General features: G+C 39.2%; 1 protein-coding gene across 5 annotated transcripts; it reads right to left on the reverse strand.

Annotated features, from left to right (window-relative positions):
• Positions 1-302: 302 nt before the first annotated feature.
• YTHDC1 (YTH N6-methyladenosine RNA binding protein C1) lies at positions 303-22,435 on the reverse strand. Of its 5 annotated transcripts, XM_080629412.1 has the most exons (19): positions 21,098-22,434; positions 20,784-20,990; positions 17,151-17,252; positions 16,350-16,678; positions 15,863-16,217; positions 14,560-14,649; positions 14,003-14,056; positions 13,293-13,387; positions 11,391-11,499; positions 11,173-11,290; positions 10,069-10,153; positions 7,999-8,165; positions 5,411-5,493; positions 4,153-4,189; positions 4,021-4,060; positions 3,856-3,918; positions 2,208-2,342; positions 1,117-1,324; positions 303-1,017 (listed from the first exon to the last, which is right to left on the reverse strand). In XM_080629412.1, the coding sequence occupies exons 4-19, from the start codon at positions 16,653-16,655 to the stop codon at positions 992-994; spliced, it is 1,971 nt and encodes a 656-aa protein (XP_080485538.1). In that variant the 5' UTR covers positions 16,656-16,678; positions 17,151-17,252; positions 20,784-20,990; positions 21,098-22,434; the 3' UTR covers positions 303-991. The 5 variants fall into 5 exon arrangements, with proteins under 5 accessions (XP_080485538.1, XP_080485534.1, XP_080485536.1 ...); XM_080629408.1 differs by lacking the exon at positions 20,784-20,990; XM_080629410.1 differs by lacking the exons at positions 14,003-14,056; positions 20,784-20,990 and having other exon boundaries at positions 21,098-22,435.
• Between the last annotated feature and the right edge of the window lie 323 nt (positions 22,436-22,758).

A 22,758-nucleotide genomic window follows, 5' to 3' on the forward strand; every position in this document is an offset into this window, starting at 1 on the left:
ACTAACACACTCCTGGGAGACAGGTATGATTATGGCCAAGGACAGCCTCTCAATAGCTTGAGGATCATTTGATTAAGTTGAACATGTATGGCTTTAACTCTGATTAGCTGCAGGAGCTGTTGACTACTTAATTGTGGAAACAGAAAATCAATTACTTTTTATTTCGTAAGTTCTTTACCTAAATTCAGGCTTCAACTTCACTTACCACAAGAACCTATTATCTATTTTTGAAGACAAATACTTTCCTAGAGCTGCCAGAATCTATCAAAGCTGGCAAAGTTCGAAGACCAAGAAACTCGATCTGGAGTTTTAATCATTTCAATAGTTACCAATTTATTTTTATATAAAAAAATTGTAGCAATGTAGAATACAGCAATATTTTCTGGTTCCACACAGGCAGGTTGTGAACATTTCAAGCAATGTGTACATTTGGGAAGGAGACTAGACAAGAGAATTGACCAAAATGTTACTGAACACAGGAATAGTTTTTAAAAAGGTTAAAAATTAGATATCAACAGTGTCTTCTTAATATTGCTTTCATTACTGAAGACTGAAAAAACACTTGACTTTACAGATAGGGTTAAAAAATGGGGTGGAGAGGAGGGGGGTGGAAAAAAGGCTGCTACAACACTGCCATACAGTCAAAAAAAAAAACCCAAAAAACCATACTTCAATATTTGCATACTTGATAGCAGCATTCTCCCACTGAACCATGTGAAAACACAGGAAGAAAACATCAAAGCAAATGAAAAAGGAAAAAAAAAAAAGGCAATTATCCATCAGTATTCAAAAACCTAGAATAAAGTCACTAAGTAGATGAACACTTACTGAGAATTAACCAATATCTACATTCTCAGCTGTTTCCCATTCTGCTCCAACAGAAACGTGAAGTTGAGTGTCAGCTTCGCATGTTTTATTTTTGGCCGATTTGGGTTTTTCCAGTTCACAGTTCACTGCATGCTTGGAATAGAGAGGCTCATTATAAATCCTTCTACACAATGAACTTTAAGCAGACAGCTGAAAATAAAAGGTACTACTTGTAAACACACAAAAAAATACAAGCTTTTTTTGTTTCAAGTGAGCACTGGTTCCAGATAGATTATCTTCGGTATCTACCTCTTTCACCTCTGTCTCTGTCCCGGTCACAAATCCTCTCTCTCTCCCTTTCCCGATCCCGGCCTCTGTCGCGTTCTCTGTCTCTTCTGTTATCTCTAGGACGGTCCCGTTCCCGCTCTCGGTCCCTCTCCCGAGGCCTGCTTCTCCGTCCACTGACAACTGCTTGTGTGCGGCGAAGAAAGTCATCTACTCTCATGTCATAGTCGTGCTGTGATGAAAGGACAGCTATGTTTATTTTCTTTCCCAGGTTAAAATCCCCTCCTTGCCTTATCCATAAGATTGGCTGTAAATCTTGGGGTGGGGGTGGGATTATGTCCAGCATTCAGAGCAAGTTCAGGTTAGATATAAGGAAGAAATTCTTCACTGCGAGGGCGGTGAGGCACTGGCACAGGTTGTCCAAAGAAGAGGGGGCTGCCCCATCCGTGGCAGTGTTCAAGGCCAGGTTGGACAGGGCTTGGAGCAACCTGGTCTAGTGGAAAGTGTCCCTGCCCATGGCAGGGGGGTTGGAACTAGATGATATTAAGGCCCTTTCCAACCCAGACCATTCTATGATTCTATGATCCATAAACACAAGTTTCTTCTTTCATCTTCAGGGTAGCACTATGTGTGTGCCTCCACTGTGCAGACGCTGGGGTTCAAGAGACCTGAAAGCTTGGCAGCCTTCAAAGCCAGCTAACAGAAATTACTGAACAATCTGCCATTTTTTGTGAGTCTAAAAATTTATAAAACACAAACATTTCTGCTGATAATTTGGTCTGCATGAGCACAAGAAATGTTGCAGGCAAGTCCTTATTCACACGGCTTCACCATGAAAAGTTTCGGAGCTAGACAGTTGGAAGCCATTTTAAGCACACATCTCAGTGCAAGAGTTACATTCTGAGTATTTTGCACTTACACATCACCTGTGAGAGGGAGGCTTTTCAAGGATGCTGAAAGTCTCTAGTCAATCTTAATAACTGATCTTTCCAAGGAAAACTAAGGTCTTAAAAATGCAGTTTATCAAAATCAACATGTCTCAGGGTTTGGCTACATCTGTACCCCAAATTCATACTCTGGCCTGCAGACTCTTGTCACCCTCTGTGGACACTTACTACTCTTTTGTCTCTGTATCTTGCTTCATGTGGTACAGGATGATGTCCTGAGTATGGAGGGTGAGCCTGAGGTGGAGGTGCATGGTGCTGATAGTAAGGGTGGTGTGGTGGCTGCTCCATACCTGGATACGGTGGCTACAAGAAAGTTACAGGAAGTTTGTTGAGGATTTCAAAAAAAATGCACACACAGCTGAGGCCTGGGAATTAAGAGCAGAAGCTACTGCCATTCAGACAGAAAACACGACACCTAAATATACGTGATCACAGCTTCCTAAATGAACAGCAGACTATTTTACATTAAGTTACATGCTTTACTACTTCTCTACAATGGTAGAATTTTAGAAGTCTGGGCAAAACCCTTCCCAACCCCCAAACATGCCCTTCCCATGACACTGTACAGGAAAACTTTGCTACTTAAGCGTTGGTTGTTTGTTTTCTTTTTTTTTTAAATCTATGTATATGGAACGTGAATTCTGTTCAAACCAGCAAGCTTTTCTGTGCCACTCCTTATAACTGTATTCCTATTTTAAATGAATAAACTTACTCTGCAAGACAAATTATATGACAAAATCTTAGCAGCTTTTTTTCTTTTAAAAAAAGATGTCTCTTGGGTATTCTATTCCATTTCTTCAATCAGCAAGGCCTTTCTTTCCCATATAACCGAAGCATCTTTGCTCGCATTATTGTCACAAAGGAAATAGGTGGAAGTGCTGGCTTTTAGGATGACTCTTTTAGGATAACAGCATGCAGAATGGAGGAGAAGGGAAGGGGGGGGCAATAAGAAACCCTGGAGGCTTAGCTGTGCTTGAAAAAACATTTTCCTCCCAGTCTGACAACTTTGTTTGCTTATTTCAGTTACAACAAAACACAGCTGTGTTTCACCTGAGAAAAATGAGAAGCTGCAGTGGCATCCCTGCATCTAGCACTGCCTTTTGCTCATTCACAGCATATGCAAGAGCCAAAAGACTCATTACAGTTATCCAAAATCAGGACACTCAGGGCCAGAATTAATAAATATATCAAAGTGACTAGTTATGACTACTCCTCCTGACACAGTGAAACCAAAGCTGTACAAATGAACTGTCAGTTGATTTCCATGTATGAAGCTGTAGATACGTGTGCTCATACATACGCTCATGACTGGGAAAAAAGTGCATTTCATTAGAGGCTGCAATACAGCAAGACTTATTTTGATTACAGTGTGCAGTGCATTCTACTACTTTGCTGCATGCTTCACTGCCACAGCCAAAAGCAAGCTACCACACAACACTAGAGCACACCAGCCCATTCCATGAGCCTCTGCAGCAAGTCCACCTCTTTGATGTGTTTGCTGTTTAAGAGAAAGCTAATTGCAATGAATATTTATCAGAATACAAAATTTCACCACATCCGCTTATGTAGGCTACAGGAGGGTTCTGCTATTTCCTCGTAATTTTTTAGTTTCTCACAGGTCAAAATCAAGTCAGACTCCTGCTATTGTACTGCTGTATATTACAAGATACTTGATGTAAATAATTTTCCCCCTAAAAAGTTTACATTCTGGAAAACTGAAGAGTTGAGCACACATTAAATATGCTGGGCTCCTCTCAAGTGGAACAAAAAAAAAACATATTCTACAGAGAAAAACTGAATTCAACAAGACACAAACCATTCCTTGCCACGGTGGTGGTGGTCCCATGCTGTGGAATTCCCTCACGTAATCATTGTAGGACTAAAATGAAAGATATAATATTAACATTTGTGATAAGTGTTCTTCGGAAGTGTAGAAAGCTGAATATAAAAGTTCCCCCCAAGTCTGCATGCACCAACTTACCCCATTTAAAAATACATCTCGTCGGACTCCTGAAAATCGTCTGTTGGGAATAAAAATTTGTAGAACTAAATCCAATTTATCCGTACAGGCAAGTTACCAGGCCATAAAATGAATAACATGAACACACCTTACCTGTCTACTTCGGGATATCTGGGATCCTTTATATACCCTGTTCAAACATCAAGCAGTATGAATTCAATATACCATCTCAAGTTAACAGTCTTAAAAAACATTCTCATTAGAAACTGCCCTTTCATTCTGTGTCAGCTATGACGTTGTGTCTACCTGCCATTGCCTCTGCTTTCACAATACCTCTCAAAACCTTAAAACTTCTTGTAGACAGTACAGAAAAACAGTATAATTTTAACAAAGATGTTACTACGTTTTTGTGTAGTAACAAAAAATGATACAGATACACCCAAAGGAACTTGCCCATTGTACAAGTAAACATGCAAGGGGTTATCTGTGTAAGTAAAACTTGAATTTTAGTCAAATAATTGGGAATGCCCAAAAATTCAAAGTGTACCGTCCCTCGGCAGTTAGCACATGGCTGCTACTAGCTATTAATTGTGTGTTCAGTAGAACATGTTCATCTGGGCAACTGTTAAGGCTGATTTCCCAATATATTTTGTATACAATGTTACACAGAAAATACAAAACAACAAAAACATCTGGAAAAGCCCCACAGGGCAAGGAATTCTTACAGCTTCAGTAAATCCCAGGAAATAAACTTTAAAGAGCTCAGTAATATGGTGCATGCTTATGCTTGTGAAATTACCCTTCCAAGCTTCATTATTTCAAAAAAAAAATTGTTCTGTAGTCTAAACAAGGGTCTTGGAAAGCCAGGGAGCAGCAACACCACTCTTTTTGCATCTCAAACTCATTATTAGACCCTCTTGTAAAGTGCTGCAAAACTTCCCCCTCCCTTTCTTGTCAAGCTTGTAAATAAATTCCCTCTGAAAACATAACCAGATGTGTATCATCATCTCTAAGCAGAGGCTGCTATTCAGGCAACCTCAGCTGACTTTCCCAGCTGGAAATTTCTGATCAGCACTTTAATTTGACAAATAGTGCACTGTCAAGTAGATCAAACCACTTCTTGTGCCAGTATTAACAAAACACTTGAGGACATAATTCAAAATATACACAATTCTGAGGCTCTTAAAAGGGCTCAGCCCAGATCAACTCAGCTGCCTCTCAAACCAGTGAAACAGTGTCACTGATTTCTGTGAGAGGTGCTTTAAACCATTAGGCAGCACTTCGGACAAGTCTCATTTTTTTTTTTTATCCCAGACATATCAATATTTTACTTCTGAATTAATGAGGACACACTAAAAGAGAAAACATTCGTGAATTGGTGAACACAAATCTTCATAGTAGAGATATTAACCTGGTCTTTGGTGAAACTCAGGGGGATAGTCAATCCTTGGTTTCTTTCTGCTGTTATGAATATCATAATCTTCTGGTCGACGCCTACACAAATTAGATATCAAAGATTAAACAAGGTTGCTTGGAGCACTCGTCAACAGCAGAATACCTCACAGACACAGCTTGAGCTGCCCAGGATCTCAATTAAATTGTTCTGAATTCCATTTGCTACAGATTAAATTTAAATTCAATAATTGGGAACAACAGTCCAATTAAACACCCTCCACTATTATTTTCTGGCTACAGGAGCTTTGGTAGGTAAGGAAGGAACTCTACCCAACTGTACTTCTGTACCAAACAAAGGGTAACAAATTTCTCTAAAACAAACTCAGGCTTAATGCTTTAACATTGCACTTCCCACATTACATTTTGAAACAACCTACTGGATAACAAAAGAATTTACAGAACTACAGTGAAAACAGATAGCAAGATATACCATTACAGTCAGAAGGCATGGACATAGCTATATTCAATAGCTATGGAGTAAAGAATTCTATAAAAAGCCTATTTCCATTTATAAGTAAAATTGTGCATGCTTTGTGAAACAGCTTCTTTCACTGTAGCTCTTTTAACTGGGTAGACCAATGATATTATTTCTAACAATTTCTATTCTAAGCAATGTACCAGCAATGCAGCGGTGCCTCTTACAAAAAGTTTAAGAACACTTAAGCTTCCTAATAATTAAATTAATTGGGGATCCTTTCTATACAAACAGCTTTCTTACGGAAGAGATGTTATCTCTAAGAACTTCACTCTCAGGGAGGAACCTTAATTATAAACCAGTTACATTCCAGTTACTGTTATGTTTAATACAGAAACTGGCTGCTAATTTTGCTCCACCAATGTACAGAGACATTAATGGGAGACTCCAATGCTAACAGAACAGTGTTTTAAAAGACAAAGCAGCTACAAATCCATGCCCTCCCCCACCCCCAACAATACAATTCCTTATGACAAAAAATTCACACTTTCTTAAATCACTTAATTACTCGTAACTTGCTCACTGAGTAACAAACTCACATAGCTTTTAATTTTATAATAATTTCTCCTCCCCCTTTCCCACTTCAACCTTTAAAGCCCACCATACCCAGTTACTAAGCTTTTTAAAATGAAAGCAGATTCTTTACTATGAGCAAAAAGCCCAAAAACCAAAGCAGTTGCATCTAACAGCAAAATCAGATCAAGGAAAATAAAAGCTGGTGTAAAGAATAAACATACCGCTTTCTTGTAGTTTTGAGAGTGCATTTACGACCGGTATAAAATATGATAGAAACAGTTCATATAGTAGTCCAACTACTGACTTTAAGCTGTAAGCCATACACATAAATGGAGGCCCTGGCAGGCTTGAGAAGGTGTGGTGGTGTTATATGTATAGTTTGCAGTCCATTGCAAAACCTTCACTTGTATATACTTTATTGCACTGGAAACCTCTTAGCTTAACTTCAAAAGCCATCTTGGTGTTCAGTCCTTTAAAGCCAAAAATAGGGGGTGCTGCCAGGTTTCCTCCTACCTACTCGTTACAGTGTCCTTTTTTTAAGGTCAAGGAACTGGGGACTCTTGTTGGGTATCTGTACCTACCACAGGATGTTTCCACAAAGAGGAAACTCAACCAAAGGTTTCAGCCCAAACCATACATCAGTCTGTATGCAAAGTGGCTACACGGGGGAAAAGGTGTTTGGCAGAAGGGCTAATATCAGTTCTTTGCAATGACTTCTCCAATTCTGCAACAAGTTATCCCCCCTTTTTTCTGGAAAATGATGTTAAGTTCATATAGCAGTGATCAATAACCATGTCGATCCTCTAAAAATACTTAAAGTCCACAGGTACTGCCAGCATCTGGAAAGGTTGTATATACAGACACAGCAACAGCCATTCTTTTTGGTTTGTTGCCGGGTCTCCAAGGGCCACTTGATCCCTTTTGGAAAGAACCTACTGTTTTCAGAAGCTCAGCAAGATGTGTGAATTCAGTGGTTACATGTTAGAGAATATTTGGCAATGGGGTTAACACATCACGGTGACACAATTTGAAACAGTCCCAATAACGCTCCTCTTGAATATCAAAATAACTTAAAATATTTTATCCCCAAAATGAGGCGGCATCTTCTGCAAAATTCTAAGTGATCCTTATAAAAGTCCCATATTTGATAAGGCTTATCCAGAGACATACCTGAAAGAAAAGGCTTTTACAAGATATTAACACATTTTTGGCATATAAATATTTCCTTCTCTCCATCTAGCCTGCTCTTTATCCATCCAAGCCTACCTACAGCTAGCATTACATGTTGCATTATCTCAATAAATCATCTAGTCTAAACTAGACAGCATTTTAAGAGCTTTTTTCTGCAAAAGTAAAGATCCCCATTTTCCTCTTGAAAAATGACAGACCGGGGAACCATGTGAAATCCTCAATGAAGCCACAAACTTGTCCATGCAGCTTGATTTGAGGATTTTCTCTCTTCTTTATCGCAGGGAAAGCTTTGACGAATCATATTCCTCCATCACGTTATTCTGATACATGTGCCTATTATCAGTCCAAAGAACGTTTCTAACCTTCCCACGTCCCGAACGGGGTCTCGACGGGATGGGCGTCCTCTTGATCGGGGTTGTGAGTGCATTCTTCTCTTGTGCCTCATTTTATGAATGACTTGATACAAGTCAATACTTTCATCAGGAGGGAAGAGAAGACAAAGTTGGGTTCCACATTCCGGCTCAATTTCCTAGAATTAGTTAGAAGTTCAGTAGTAGTTTATAAACTGAAGAAATGACTCTCCCCAAATGTATTAACAACGTATATATATATAAAAAAACCCCCAACAAAACCAAAACCCAAACCAAGAAACAAGAACAAAACACTCTGAAAAGATTTCAGTATCATGAGACAGTGCAAAGTTCACTTACATTACCTTTCACTCTTTAGGGACTACTCAAAAAATAGTCCAACACTTGGGGCAACCATATCTTCCCATAAGCCATACAAGCCACATCACTCTTTTGCCACAAAATCAGAGCATTGTTTTTCATAACCAAAGAAAATAACCACCTATTACAGAAAGAAAAGTAACACGTGCAGGGAAGAAAAAAAATCCATCCCAGCTTCACATATAAAGCCGTGGCCTGACGAAGTTGACTATTACCAGTCAAAAGTGAGTTCTTCAAGGTATGATAGACAGGTCCATGAAAATACCAGCTCAATTTTGACATCAGTCAGAACAAGCAAATCGTGTGTTCAGGATTATTAGGAAAGTAACACTGAATAAGGAAGTCATCATATCACACTGAAAGTCCATGTTCCATGGACTTCACACCTTAAATACTGACCCCTGCATCTCAAAAAATGGGAACAGCAGAAATGGAAAAGCTTCAAAGCAATGCAGCAAGGATAGCCGAATGAGCACAATTCCATGCAATGACTGAGCAAGTTGGGTCTCTCCAGCCTAGAATAAAATAGAAGTATGCGGGGCATGGGGGACAAGATGGACACACTGGAAGCGTCTGACACCACTAGTTGTTTGGAGGAGAGAGTGACAGAGATCAACATGTTGACTCCCTCTTCCAGTACAAGAACTCAGGGCCATCAAATGAAACTAACAGGAGTCAGTTGCAAAATAATCCAAAAAGGGTGTTTCTTCAACCTGGTGACTAGCAGGCCTGTGGAACACCTTCCCAAAGGATGTCATAAATGCAAGAAGCTCAGGGTACACAGCCTCAGAAGAGAAATCCATTCAGGGTTACATAAAATGTAAATGGATAAACAACCACCACTTCAGAAAATAACCAGAGTTGCAAAGCAGGGAGAGCAAGCATCACACAATGTTTGCCCAGCAGCTGCTGTGCTAACAGCACAGCAATTTCATGAGAAATGATGAAACTCGTATCAAGACTGCAACTCTACAGAGAAGAGGACAAAACATTAAAAAGATACATTTTCTTAACCATTTAACAAACTAAAATACCTTTTTTTTTTTTTTTTTGTTTAAAGTTCACACTATATTATAAACAAGACCAAAAATACCATTTTACTTCTGCTACCCAATAAAGTGAAGGTGTCTATAGGCAATATAACACACAGAATCTACATTTTCCATACAGTATGTGGATTGTGCAACTACCATCTTACTTTCTTGTAAGAAAACAGAACCTGTTATTTTATTCAAGGCTGGGTTACTTGATGACAGCAGCAACTCTGGTATGTCTGACAAGACAAAGAGCCACCCACCTCGGTTAACATTTACTCAGCATATACTTTATAATGGTAGAGTCTATGCCCTAAGCAATTCAGTATATAAAAATAATGCAATGCAGAATGCAGCTGGAAACACCAGAACTTGTTCTTACAAACGGATGCTAAACAGGTTTGCATACAATGCAAGGGACATTACATTTCACATCCAAAACATGACATTATTTTGAAGCATCAAACACTATTAATCACAAATATGACAACAGAATCGGAACCCTATTGTTTTCTGTCCACAACAACATTAGAAACAAGCTGAGTACCTTTGTCACAGTACCCTACTGCAAGCAGCAACTGATCTAGAAGATTCAAAAACTTCTGTATGTACAAAGCTAAAAGCAAGCAGTAGAACATGAAGGTTAAAAAGGAAAAAATTAACAGACCTGTCCATCGCGTCCAATCTTTACTGGCTTATGTTCATTCCAAGGATTGGTCAGGTGAGCAGACTTAGTGAACGGCAATTCACGCCTAAATATGCAAGTGGCATCATTTATAATGTTGCCTCCATTTTTCATTAAAAAAAAAAATTAAAATTGAATACAGCAGGACATTACATGCAAATAATCCTGTTGCCTTTTGCACTGTCAGGTCTCAGAATGAATATATTAGTATGTACGAAGTATTACTAACTGAAGATTTCACTTTGACTTATTCCAGTATTACCTAGTCCACACTATGACAGGCTATCTTACTGAAGAAATGTTTGTCTTTGTACAATCTCAGCATCTGAATACACTGATCAGTCTCAATGTGAGGTTGTAGCTCATGGTACCCACTGGAATAAATTCCTGAGCATCTGACCTAACTATGAAGACAGAACCGCTTTGTGCTTGGAGGTGGGAGTCAGTAACTTCCAGAGGATCTTTCCAGCCTAGGTTTTTCTCTAATTTTAAGTCTCACTTCTTTCTGGCAGTCCAAAGTGCTTGTACAACCATGTAATATATCCCACAGCACTGATACAGCTCTTTTTCTAAAGAGCTAAAATCTTTTCCTTAAGACATACTCAGTTAAGTCAGTGAATTTACTGCTCATCATCTATACACTACGCAAAAATACCTGTACTATTGTCATTATTTTAGAGCAGCAGCATTTTCATTGTTCAGCCAGATGCCAACATGTCAGACAAAGAAAGATCTGTCCTTACAGGATTTTTCTTCCCTTTTATCCACAGCTGCCTATTCAAGTGAGCAGTTTTTACTCCAGGACTACAGAATACAGCTTTCTGTTTTCAGTGCAAGAGATCAATGAAGGAACACAATCAAGTATTTAAAAATCTTTAATTTATTGCCTACATTAAAAATAAATTTCTATTGTGTATGTCAGGTGAAGACCTGAGTCCCAAGCTCAGGAACATGGAGGATTTGGGGAGACTGGAGATCTCTGGCTGAATAAAGTATTCAAAAGGATGCTGTCACCACCAGTCTTACACATAAAAGGTACTATAATGCCTTGTTACTAAACAGTAATGTAAATCAACAATTATTTACCTGCAAATCCAGTCAATTTTAAAGACACCTCCCAACATTTTTGCATTCATTCCTGCAGGCAGCACCCAGTGTATAGGTGATCCTCCATGATGGGACTCTGAAGAGAGTCTTGCAAATCCTAAAAGTTTTCACACGAATTGTAACAAAAACACAACATAAAAGCTGCTGCACATAAAACTTAATTTCACTTACCTTTATAATAGCTCACTTTCCCTTACCTTGGAATTTGCCACTCTCTCTTACAGAAAATATCAAAATAACACTCCTTGCTGATCTAAATGCAGCATTGAGCTTCTTTTCATTCACTGGAAGTGTCGACCATACTCCCTAAAACAAAGCAATACCCATCCCACCACCAAAAATGTAAGAATTCATCTCAAGGGATTTAGCTAAATATATAGAAGTATATACTGCAAATGAGGGAAACAAGACCAAACTCGTGTTCTGGAATAGAAGAGAATGGAAAAAGAAAGTAATGCTAAATTCAGTTTATTTCAGAAAATATTATTAACCTAAGGTTTCATTTGTAATTATAATGATGGTCAGATGTATGGAAACCTTTGGCTTTACTTTTTTTAATGTATGTTTTAAGTAACTTTGGGAGGTCATCTATTATATCATATGCATGAATGATGAAAAACCAGCAGCATATATATCGAATGGTGGGCAGGCAGTGTTCAGTAACCTTAGCATGACAGATCTGTGGAGAACAGCTTGCAGATTTTAAAACTCTTTTAGTGAAGGGGTAGAAACATTAAAGACACCAGACCAACAGTTTAAATTGGCAAGACAACTCAAACCAGCTTGTTCAGCCTCCCACACGCCTCCCACCTTTTCCCTTTCACCAGCCATTGTGTAGCCATGCACAATAACTCAAATTTGTTTTAAGGTACCAGCTGAGCTGAGCTACAGAATACCAGTTTGATGCATTATTTCTCAGCAAGATCAGTTCCCCAGTATATTCTCTGGGCAAACTCAGAGGAGAAGTGTATGCTGGTTTAGTATGTTTAAACTTCAGCCTCATAATGTAATCTAGGATCTATCAAAGAAAATGTTCCACCCCTTCCTCTTTTATTGAAGGTATGTTCTCATGTCCTACTCTATGCCCAGATTAGTGCTTGCCTGACTCTTAGAATTCGTTAGTTACCAGTGAACTACTTGCTCTTTTTTCAACAGTTTTCAATCAGATTTATATTGCTTTTAGCTACTTGTGAAGTCCTACTGTGAATTAGAACAACTTATTACATTGTCACCACAAAAGCAAATTTTGTGAAAGTGCAGTGGCAAAGCACTGACATCTACACACTTGAGACACAAAGCATCCACTCCAAGAACTTTAGGAATAAGGATATTGTTGCAGTCCCAAGTGTGAATGAGACCCAGGAAGGATATACTCCTTGAAAGAGCTAAATCAAACACCCATCATAATGGTGTTAACCGCACAGATCAAACCCAAAGCTGGGGCTGCAGGAGGAATGGGAGGAGCCAAACCAGACCAGCATTTTAGATAAATATTCATCAATAGAAACACCTACTCTGTGTGTATTGTGTAACTGCAAATCAGCTCTTTTGTTTAACAAGCTGCTCCAAGTAACACATGCAAATACAAAACCATCAGAGTGGCTTAGTGCCATTCCTCAGAGGAAGTCCAGTGCACTGGAATCCCTTCCACAGAGCTCCCTTATATCAGCACTGCCAGGCATACATTTCTACAATAAGGCTTCAGATCCGTGAATAAACTGAAAAAACCCTATTTTTATAGCATTAAAGCCAAAACAATATTTTGAACCTCCCCACAGTACAGTGATATGAACACAGGTGCTGATGAATGAGAGAAAATACCATAGAGCACACTCCCAATGGAGGATAACTCAGGATGTTACCAAACAGAACTTGAGGCCACTTTTTCACCTTACTCTTACCAAGATAAACTACTAGAAGCATTTCTAGATTGCAGTGGAAGCAGAATAGCTACCCTTGAAGAATCAAAGGACAGCAGCTTTCATCCTTGCCTCTACCAAGATGGAGAAAAGAATGCATCTATCTATATGCTCTCTTATAGTAACGTGGGTGTGTTTGAAAATAGGCAAAGTGATCAATTTGAAGAAAATTCAACTTACCTTTGCTTTAGCAAGTGATACATTTTCATGGTTATTACTCTTGATAAGAAAGAATCTTGCATCTTGGAGAATGTATTTAAGTTTACTTGTTTGGTCTGAAAAAACAAAGCGTCAAATAAGCTGAACTGTAAATATCTACAGTTGCAAAAAATGTCACTTTGCGTGTAAATATTTGTTTGTTTCTTTCAAAATACACTGTATCCCACCCAGTTACTACCTGTGTATTATCACAGTCAACCACCCAACTTGAAACTTGAAGCCTAAGCTGTAGAGCACAAGATGCCAGGGGAAACCAAATCAAAACTAAAACTTAAATATTGAGGTAAATAAAAAATAAAATAAAATCAGCATGATTCAGTGATGCTCCGATATACAGGCCTTAATTTCCTTGCTTAAGAATGTTTGGTCAAATAGTGGGTAATATTCGTATCACCATGAGTTGTCTAATAGAGAATGCTGAAATGTTCTTCTTTTAAGATGCAAGCACTTTGTTTTTTGCTTTGCCATCTTTGCAAGGAGCAAAGTGACTGAACTTTTTGCATACTGCTTTCAACATATGCAAAGGTAGCTCAAGATTCACATGTTATGCTTAGAACGATTATGTGCTCAAACTGATTTATATCGGAACATTACTACTTACAGGTAATTTAATGAACAGAGACAATGGCTTGCTATGTGGCATGCATTAAAAATTCAAATTTAAATGATACCTTTTTGGACAGCACGAACGGAAGATGATAATTTCTCATGCTTCTTTTCTGAACCTGTGTTTAGCCAAAGTACATTTGTTCAGATTGAGCCTTAATAGAGATAAGATACAATTTCTACAGCCTTGTCACATACAATTTTCATTCATGACAATTTATGCTTTCTGGCGCGCACCCACACACACAAAAAGTACTACTCAATGTGCACGAGTGTTTTGTTTTAGGTTTGTTTTTTGATTTGGTTTTGGGTTGTTTGGTTTGGGTTTGTTTTTTTAAAATAGTCTTTGAACAGTTTCCTACTCAGAAAACTAGTCACTGAATCATCATCTTCCAAGTTAAAAAAAAAAAGTGAAAATTCCACTTAAGCAACAGAATAGCATTAAAGTAACAAGAAAGCCTACTTCCCCCCAAAGGTATCCACACACAACATGCCAGAATTCAATACCAAATTATACAAAGCTACATAGCCCATATATCTCTATAGGCAGTTACATTTATTTTAGATTACACATTAAGATTCAATGCAAGTCAGGATGACAAGCAATAAAAGGAAAGAATACCTGCATAAGATTCAGATGCAGAACTTCCACTTCTGTCAAAAACAATTGGAGAGATACCTCTAGCTCTCTTCCTCTCCTTCTTTTTCTCATCTAAAAAAACCCGTAACGAATAAAGGCAGTATTTTAAACATCAAATGGCAGGCAAAATTGAGATTAGAAGTACTGAGACAGGAAAATAACATCTGTAATAGTGATATTGGCATCTAACCTGCACATGAAATTGTGGTTGCTGCCCCAAAAGTATCACACACAAAAGAAGCTAATGCTGATTTCTTAAGTTCTTCATTCATTAAAGAAAAAGAAACTCTAAAAATCTACTAATTCTGTGCAAAGTTTAGAGACAGAATTCATCTCCTAGGTGTTTTAAGAAAAAGTAGCTTAGGTCTTCAGCCAAATTTGCAACACAGAGCATAAACTGGGCTGTGACACAGAAATGAGCTCATTTGCTCAGAGCTCATCAAAAAGGCAAGAGGTATGAAAACAAAACACTGTGGCACACAGGCAATCACTTCTACTCTTGAAAGTGTTACATTATACTACAGAGTTTTTTAGAACAGTTACTACAGCTTCACTAGTCTTCAGGTTACACATTTCTGGTCTCTAATTCCAAACAGCAGAGCTGAGCTAAAAAAGGCGTTATGTTAAGCAGGATGACCACCTGTGGAGACTTCAGACAAGGAAGATAAGCAAGAGGAATCTTAACAGGATTGCCAGCTGTTTTCTTAAAAAAACAGCAACAAAAACAAAACCAAATCAGAAACAGCCAAACACAACATTATATACACCATTAACACTTCACATGTGTAAGTTAGGACCAGTTGTAATATACAACTGCAAAGCACTTAGAAATGTTTTAAGCAAAAACTAGAAACAAGTTTGCCTTAGTAGCTAAGCATTTCAATTTAGGTTTAGATTTCCTATGCTGAAGGCAGCTACTATTTAAGATTACACTACCTTTCCTTGGGGAGATGGTGGTTTTAGTACACCGGTCTACCTTGTCACTCATCTAGATGAATACAGAACAGTTCAACACCAACTTGAAAATAATCTTATGGGAACCTAAGCCATTAGATACCTAAGAAAATACGAATTCTGATATTTCAAAGAATTGAACAGCAAGGCCAAAGCAGTCTTAATAACACTATGAAAAAAAACTTATGATGGTGTATTTCATAATTAGTATCTTACTGACTTGGGCTTCCTAAGACTTACTTTTGCCATAGTCAGGAAGTAGTTATTTTTAAAAGCAGCTAAAATTTCAATGGCAAGGTTATTTCAGATTCACATGCTAGATATTACCTACCTGATGCATCTGAACCAGACCCAGATCTAACTGACCCATCTGTGAAAGAGGCAGATTCAGAATCAGAATCGCTGGCTTCACTTCGCGTGTCATAGTCGTTTCCTTCCTTCTGATCTCTCTCATCCTGTTCATACTCTTCTTCATCCTCCTCCCCATCTTCTTCCACCTCTTCATCCTCCTCCCCTTCATCGTCTTCCTCTTCTTCCATTCCTTCCTCCTCATTCTCTGTGTTGCCCTGTTCAGAGGAACCACTACTGCCAGTCTCATGATCCGAACAGTACTCCTCAGAGTTCACCTCTTCTTTAGAAGAATGGCTGGATCTGCTTGGTCTTCTATCCACATCATGCCTGATTCTCTGATGTTTAAAGAAAAAGTGAATCAGCAGTCATATAACATTGTCAGGATGCACACACAGTCCTAAGAGAATGTGCTTTATAAAAGTCTCATATAATTGCTTTATTTATAAGGCAGCAAGAATATTTAATACCTCTGAACCATCTGGTGTAGAAGACTTTGCCCTTCTGTCAATATCCCTCTTCCTCAAGCAAGTTTTTTCTGGTTGTCCTTTATATGGTTCCCTGGAACTGCTTGACATGCGTGTCTTTCGATCACCATCTGGACGCTTGCTCCTATCAGACCTCTGATACTCCTCATTCTTGTATTCTGATATTGGTTTTCCTTTCGTACTCACTATTCTCTTGTTATTGCTAACTGATGAACTAGGAGGCTTTGGCATCATCTGCCTTGATGAATGCACAGAAGGCTTTTGTCTCTTGTTTTCAGCATTTTCCATCCTGTCAGTTTTTCTTTTTGATCCTTTAATAGAAAGATATAAGTTCAACGTTATTCAGTATATCAAACAAAAAAAACGTGCAGAGGCTCCCACTTTCTTTACTTTGGGTAATTCCCCTGTTGCAGTCAGGGGTAGCATCTTCCAGTTGTAGGCTTTGCAATAACATTCAAAACTGCTTGTTAGGAACAGCTCATGTTCTAAAACACGCATTTTATTCTAAAAGATAAATCCTTTAGGCTGTGGCAGGCGACTTCTAAATTTTATATATGGGAACGCTGAATTAAATGCTTATGGAATTGACCTAAAGCCAAAACAAAAACTGAGCAGGAACCAGACTTTGGGAACCCCTTGGCTCTATTTCCATTTCACTTCACTGAACCAAAAAAGACAATCATTTACTAAGAACAAATGAATTCACAACAAGCTAGACTCAGTAGTTGCTTTTGACACAAAAGGAAACCTAGTTAACATTTCTGCACAATATCCACTACCTACCCTTTTTCTCACTTTTATCTTGCTCACTGTCGGGGTTATACAACTCATCATCTTGGTCTGGAGCATCAGTCAAAATGTCATCCAGAACATTGAGTTCACCATCTGGGAAAAAAAAAAAAAGTTAAAAATACCCTATAAAAAGTCTGGGTATTTATACTACAGTAGAACTAGTATTTACAAACCTAAACATTTCCTTTAGGGTTTCAGATCTGCCACAAGGCAAAAATTAATGTCTCCTTGATTTACTTCCACAATTTTAGTTAGAAGAATCAAGCAAAGCCAATAAAAGAATTAAAATACGCCACAGGATGCATTTAGGACTCTGAATAAGGTCCAATTTGGCTCCTCATGTCACACAAGCTTTGCAGGAGAGCTGACCTACAAATGGAAGCTTAACAAAAAAGCCTGTACAAAATTTGAAAAAAAGGAGACTGCGAGAGAATCTGAGTGCCAAAAGCAAAGAGGAAGGACCTCTCTCCTCAAAATCTTTAAGAACTTGCACCTTAAATTGTCTCCCTTCCTGTCCCACTATTTTTGTTGTCTTTGCTACATTAGGAAGGTGAGTTTTGTGGGTCATCTCCAAGTAGAAAAACCACAACAGAGCAAGTTAACAAGAAGAACATACAACTACTTTACCTTGACCAAAAGGGAAAAAGTTTAAGAAGGCAAGCAGAAGTAGTTAGAAGCAGTAAATCGCCACGCTTGGTCACACAGCTTGTAATATTTATCACTGTTTCCAACTGTTTCACTTTGCTTGAAGCCAAAGAGGATATAAGGCAATTCTGGTAGAAGAAGGATTCACCAGCTTTTAAGACAGCAGATCTATATTTCAAGCACTTTTAAAAAATAAGACTGAGGTAAGCCTAAGCATGCAAAGCAAAAAATAATAAAAAAGGTATTAATTTTGGAAGCTTCTATTTCTTCTCCTGAACTCTGGAATTCTTAGTTCTTTCCACTTTATATTACTACAATTGATTCTATTTACTGTGTTCAGGGAACAGAAAGCAGAACAAACTCCAAGGATTCAGCTAGTTGACAATACCTGTAGGAGACAGACTGTATAATGTTATAAAGCAGCAGGTAAGGACTCCTGTATTGTAAGGCAGCAAACAAAGTCCTCCAGAGTTTGGCAATTTGTTTATCTCAAAATCTTTAGCTGTATCACAAAAGACGCAATCCACACCACAAAAAAAATGTTATAATTGTATCTCGACTATATACTACTGAATATCAAGTCAGCATGTCTGCTAGCTGTCTTGCTGGCATCTCTCCACATTTTCTATGGTAGGGGAATGCAGAAGTGGTCCCTGAACTGCACAAGCAGTAGCTGATGCAAAGGGAGTGGTGCAGAGAGGTGCATCTGGCCTTTCCTTGGCAGTTCACAGTTAAAGGGCATTTAAGTATCACATGAAGCTGCATTGTAACTCTCTTGGAAACAGTCCTTTATGTTTGTAGATACCTATATATTCACAGCAAGTATTCTTGCTGTTACTGAGAGATATACAACAGTGACATTCACAGCTGTGCAACTGCTAAACATGGGCTGTGATTTCCTGGCTTTCATTCTGCTTCCCTGCAGAAGACTGGGCAAGTTCAAAGCACAAGATTTTTTTACTGGACACTAATGAAAAAGAGGTGCACTAGGATTAGAATATTAAACATGCCATCAATCTTGTATCACACATATTGAACCTTAACTTTGTTTCCCTTTTGGCAAAGCAATTACATTTGACCTAACTACTGCAGTAACATTCAGAGGTGCTAAAAGACTCACATTATCAGCTGGTTCAGTAATAAATGAGAAAGAAAATTTAATAGAATATGCAAATCTGACATGACATATACTCTCTAATAAATCCCTCCCAGGTTAGGTGGGTCTGATTTATAGTTGGAACCCTAAACAAGTACGTAAAAGATGGGAGCAGGATGAGTTCTGCCTCCAAATTCCTTCTGTAGATACATTCATCCAATTTATTTAAAAATAAACTTCCAGATTTATTTAGCAGCCTGATGCTGCAAAAAGGACAATCTGAACATACAACTCCTATCCCTCCCTTGCATCAAGTATACTGCTCAACTGACTTCCACAAGATGATTCCACTCACTGAACTGCCCCTGTTAGCATTCAACCTGATGAGCTGAATTATCTCATACAGACAAGAGAAGCACCAGGAAATGCAAAAGAAAATAAACAAAAAAAATTGTTAAGAGGACAGATTTCTTACAGTTAATCACTGCTCAAGGGGGAAGGTCTAAATAACTCCTTTGCATTACAGATACTTGCAGCTGGGGTCTGCTACAACTCATCTTTTCTTGACTTGGGTGTGTTGGATCCTTCCATGAACAAATTTAACTCATTCAAAACAATATTAAAGTAACTTGGGGAGGCCACTTTTCCTCTGCTGGCCATGCACATTAGATCTATTCAAGGAAGGATCCAAGCAAAAATGTGATCTGGCAAACAGAACAGATAAGACCAAGCAATTTCAGGTTAAAAGGGTATGCAAAATTTATTTCCACTTTCTTATGCAGTGGCATAGCATTTCTCTTCCAAAAAGGAGCACAAAAATAATAAAGCATTTACAGCCTAAATAAATTCAGCTACAAACAAATGTGCATTAACACCTGTTATTCAATCCCTTCATAGGCCATAAGAATAAAAACAAGCTAAAATACAAAACACAAACATTTCTTGACTGCTACTCATGACCTGACTACTCTCAGTGATTTAAAACAAGAAAACCCAAAATCAAACCAACAAAAAAACCCTCCAAAGAATAAAGAGGTTCAAGACCATCTGGATAAATGATTCTATGAGTAGAAATTTACAGGTGACAACAGCAAGTATTTTTAATTTCACTGCTCCTCCATGGTGGCAGCTCACATCTGTTTCAACACAACCTGACTGTATCCTACCCCACCAGTCTTAAAAGTAACGCTGTTAATAATCACGCACGACAAATAATTTTACTTAGCAGTTCTAGCAAAATCTAATGGGAATTTTACATCTGATCTAGTTTCACAGTAAGTATTAAAGGCAGCAAACCCTCACTACTCTGACAGAGACATGAGCAGGTATCCTGCAAAAACTTTACAAGAAGTATGTTCCATAGAAAAGCCAAGCAAATCACACCACACAGTGATCCTTTCCCTTTTCTGTAGCACTGCTATTATCTGCACTAACCACCAAACAGCAACCTTCTACAGGTAAACTTTGTGTTTAATTCTTAAATGGACTATTTTGTTAGGACTGACTCATATAATCTCACAGACGACATGGGGATCACTTCAGCTCCCGTAAACAGTGACAGGCAGTTATAAGAGCTGCAAGCACACATTACCCTGGAAACACTTGATTCCTCTAATCCAAACTTACTCGTTCACAGTGCTCAGAAAGCTGACTGCAAAAAGCCGAACAAACATCACACAAAAACATATATATTCCAACATCAGCTTCTGCTTAAGTAACTACATCCCCCAGAAGAATTCCTGCAAAAAATAAGGCCATGGATCTAAGCGTAAATAAAAAAAGCCCCAGTACTTCCTACGAGAAGATAATCAGCAGTAACTTGCTGCCATTAACGTTGAGCTTAAGGCCCACGGGCTTATTTCTATGCCCGTTTCTCAAGTCACCTTGTCCTGGGCCCACTGCAGCCGGGGCACCAAATTACAGCATGACGATCCATCCTACTCCTTCCGGCACCGCAGCGCCAAAAAGGGACCGTTTCCCCACACGTCACGCCTAAAGAACACAAGAATCCTCTTCGAAGAAGGCCTCCCGGCCCCGCTCCCCTTCCGCTCTCCTCACGGACACCCCATACTGAAGGCCGAGTAATAGACCTGGCCCCAAGGAAAGAGAAACGTCTGAAGGAGGAGGATGCCGCTCCTCCCAACCCATTCCCCCTCCCCAGCACCTAGTCACAGCCCACACCCCTAGTACTGGCTACCTTTTTCCTCCCGGCTATCAGCCGCCATCCCGCCACCACGACGCCGTCGAACGCCTAAGATGGAGGTTCCCTCTTCCTGCACGTAACGATTCCCTCTTCCCAGAATGCACCGCGTTGTTTACGCTCCGGACGTCACGAGGGCGGAACGGGCGGTGCGTGCGCCGCGGAGGGCGGCGCGAGGGCGCGCGTATAAAGTGTCTCTCGTTCGGCGTCCCCTCTGTAGCCGTGGCTGGGGATCGCTGTGGCGTTTGTGCTTGGTGGTGTGGGATGGTGAGGTGTTCCCGCCCCTAGGAAAAGGGCTGTAAGGAACGGAGGAGTTCCTCTTCTCTCCCTGCGAAGGGAGCAGAGGAGAGCTCGCTCCTTCCCAGCTCCCTGCGCTGTTCTTACAGCCCTGTGAGGTGCTGTGGTTCTTCAATGGGGCAAAGCAGCTATGGCCTTCCTCAGCGTTGTGTGTTCCTGTTCCTTAAGTTTCCTCTACCTGTTAAGCGTTCGGGTTGTTTTTTGTGGGGTTTGTTTTTGTTTTTTGTTTGGTTTTTTTTTTTTCTTCCTTATGCAAAGTTGTTTTTTGTAATATTTTTTTCCCCTGCTCATGGTGATGTTCAGTTTGGTTTGTAATGTGCCTCTTTAAATATGAAACAAGTGCCCTTTGTCAATCTTAATGTATAGATGTCTTTAAAGACATTTGGGATTCAGGCATGCGTCTTCTCTACCATGGCCTAGGTGAAAACCTGCTGCCTCATCTTGGTTACCCTTTTGGGCAGCTTGTGAAGAAACCTGTCCTGTTGAGTGGCCTCCAGTAGTTTATAAAGCCAATTTGCATTACCAATTAAGAGCTTGTTTCATCTGTGGTATTTTAAATACTATTAGCTGGCCATGCTACTGTTATGAAATCTCTACATGCCTTTTTTTCTCTTTAACTGGAGTAGTTGCATAGCAAGTAGATTAATTCTGTAGACTAAATGGTGACTTTTGTTTTAAGGCTGCAGGTATTGAGTAGCCTGATGGGTGAAGCCAGTCAATACTTTAATTTCTTCCTCCAGAGCAATGCAGTTCCAGGATGCCTCACTCATGATATTCATTGTGTTTGCCTGTGCTCACAGTGTGCTTGGGTTAATAAAATGAGCTACTGGTCAGCACAGTAGCTGTTGGTTATCTTGGGAAGGCACCTTTCCCTTCCACTAATGAGGGCTGCAGTGCAGGAGGCACTCCATAGCACTGGTTGATATTGTCCATCTCACTTCAAAATGGTTAAAGCAAAGCCTGTAAAGAAGATAAAAGTATCTCCTGAAGAATGGAGGTATTTTTGCAGAGATATGTTGGAAGTTGGAATTACGTGATAAGGCAAAAATGATGAGGTGACTGTGAAGTTTACAGAAATAAAGATGCCTGTTCTTCAACTTTGGATTGGCTTCTTGATTTGATTAAATGTTACTATTAATTGCCAAAGTGCCACAAGTGATGGATCATTTGCTCATCCCATGTGTCTGTTCCTCCTTTGGAGTTTTATTTTGTTAAATATGCAGGACTTGACTGTATTATGCACTTAATATGCCCTTAATCTCTTGGTTCTGTAGTGAAAAACCGCCAATTCCTGTGTGTCTGTGTTCCTAAACCATCAATTCGGTAAGCCACTTCTGGAGTGACCTTTCAGCGACTGGCAT

This window comes from Psittacula echo (genome assembly GCF_963264785.1).
Source record: "Psittacula echo genome assembly, chromosome: 1".
Classification (NCBI taxonomy): domain Eukaryota; kingdom Metazoa; phylum Chordata; class Aves; order Psittaciformes; family Psittacidae; genus Psittacula; species Psittacula echo.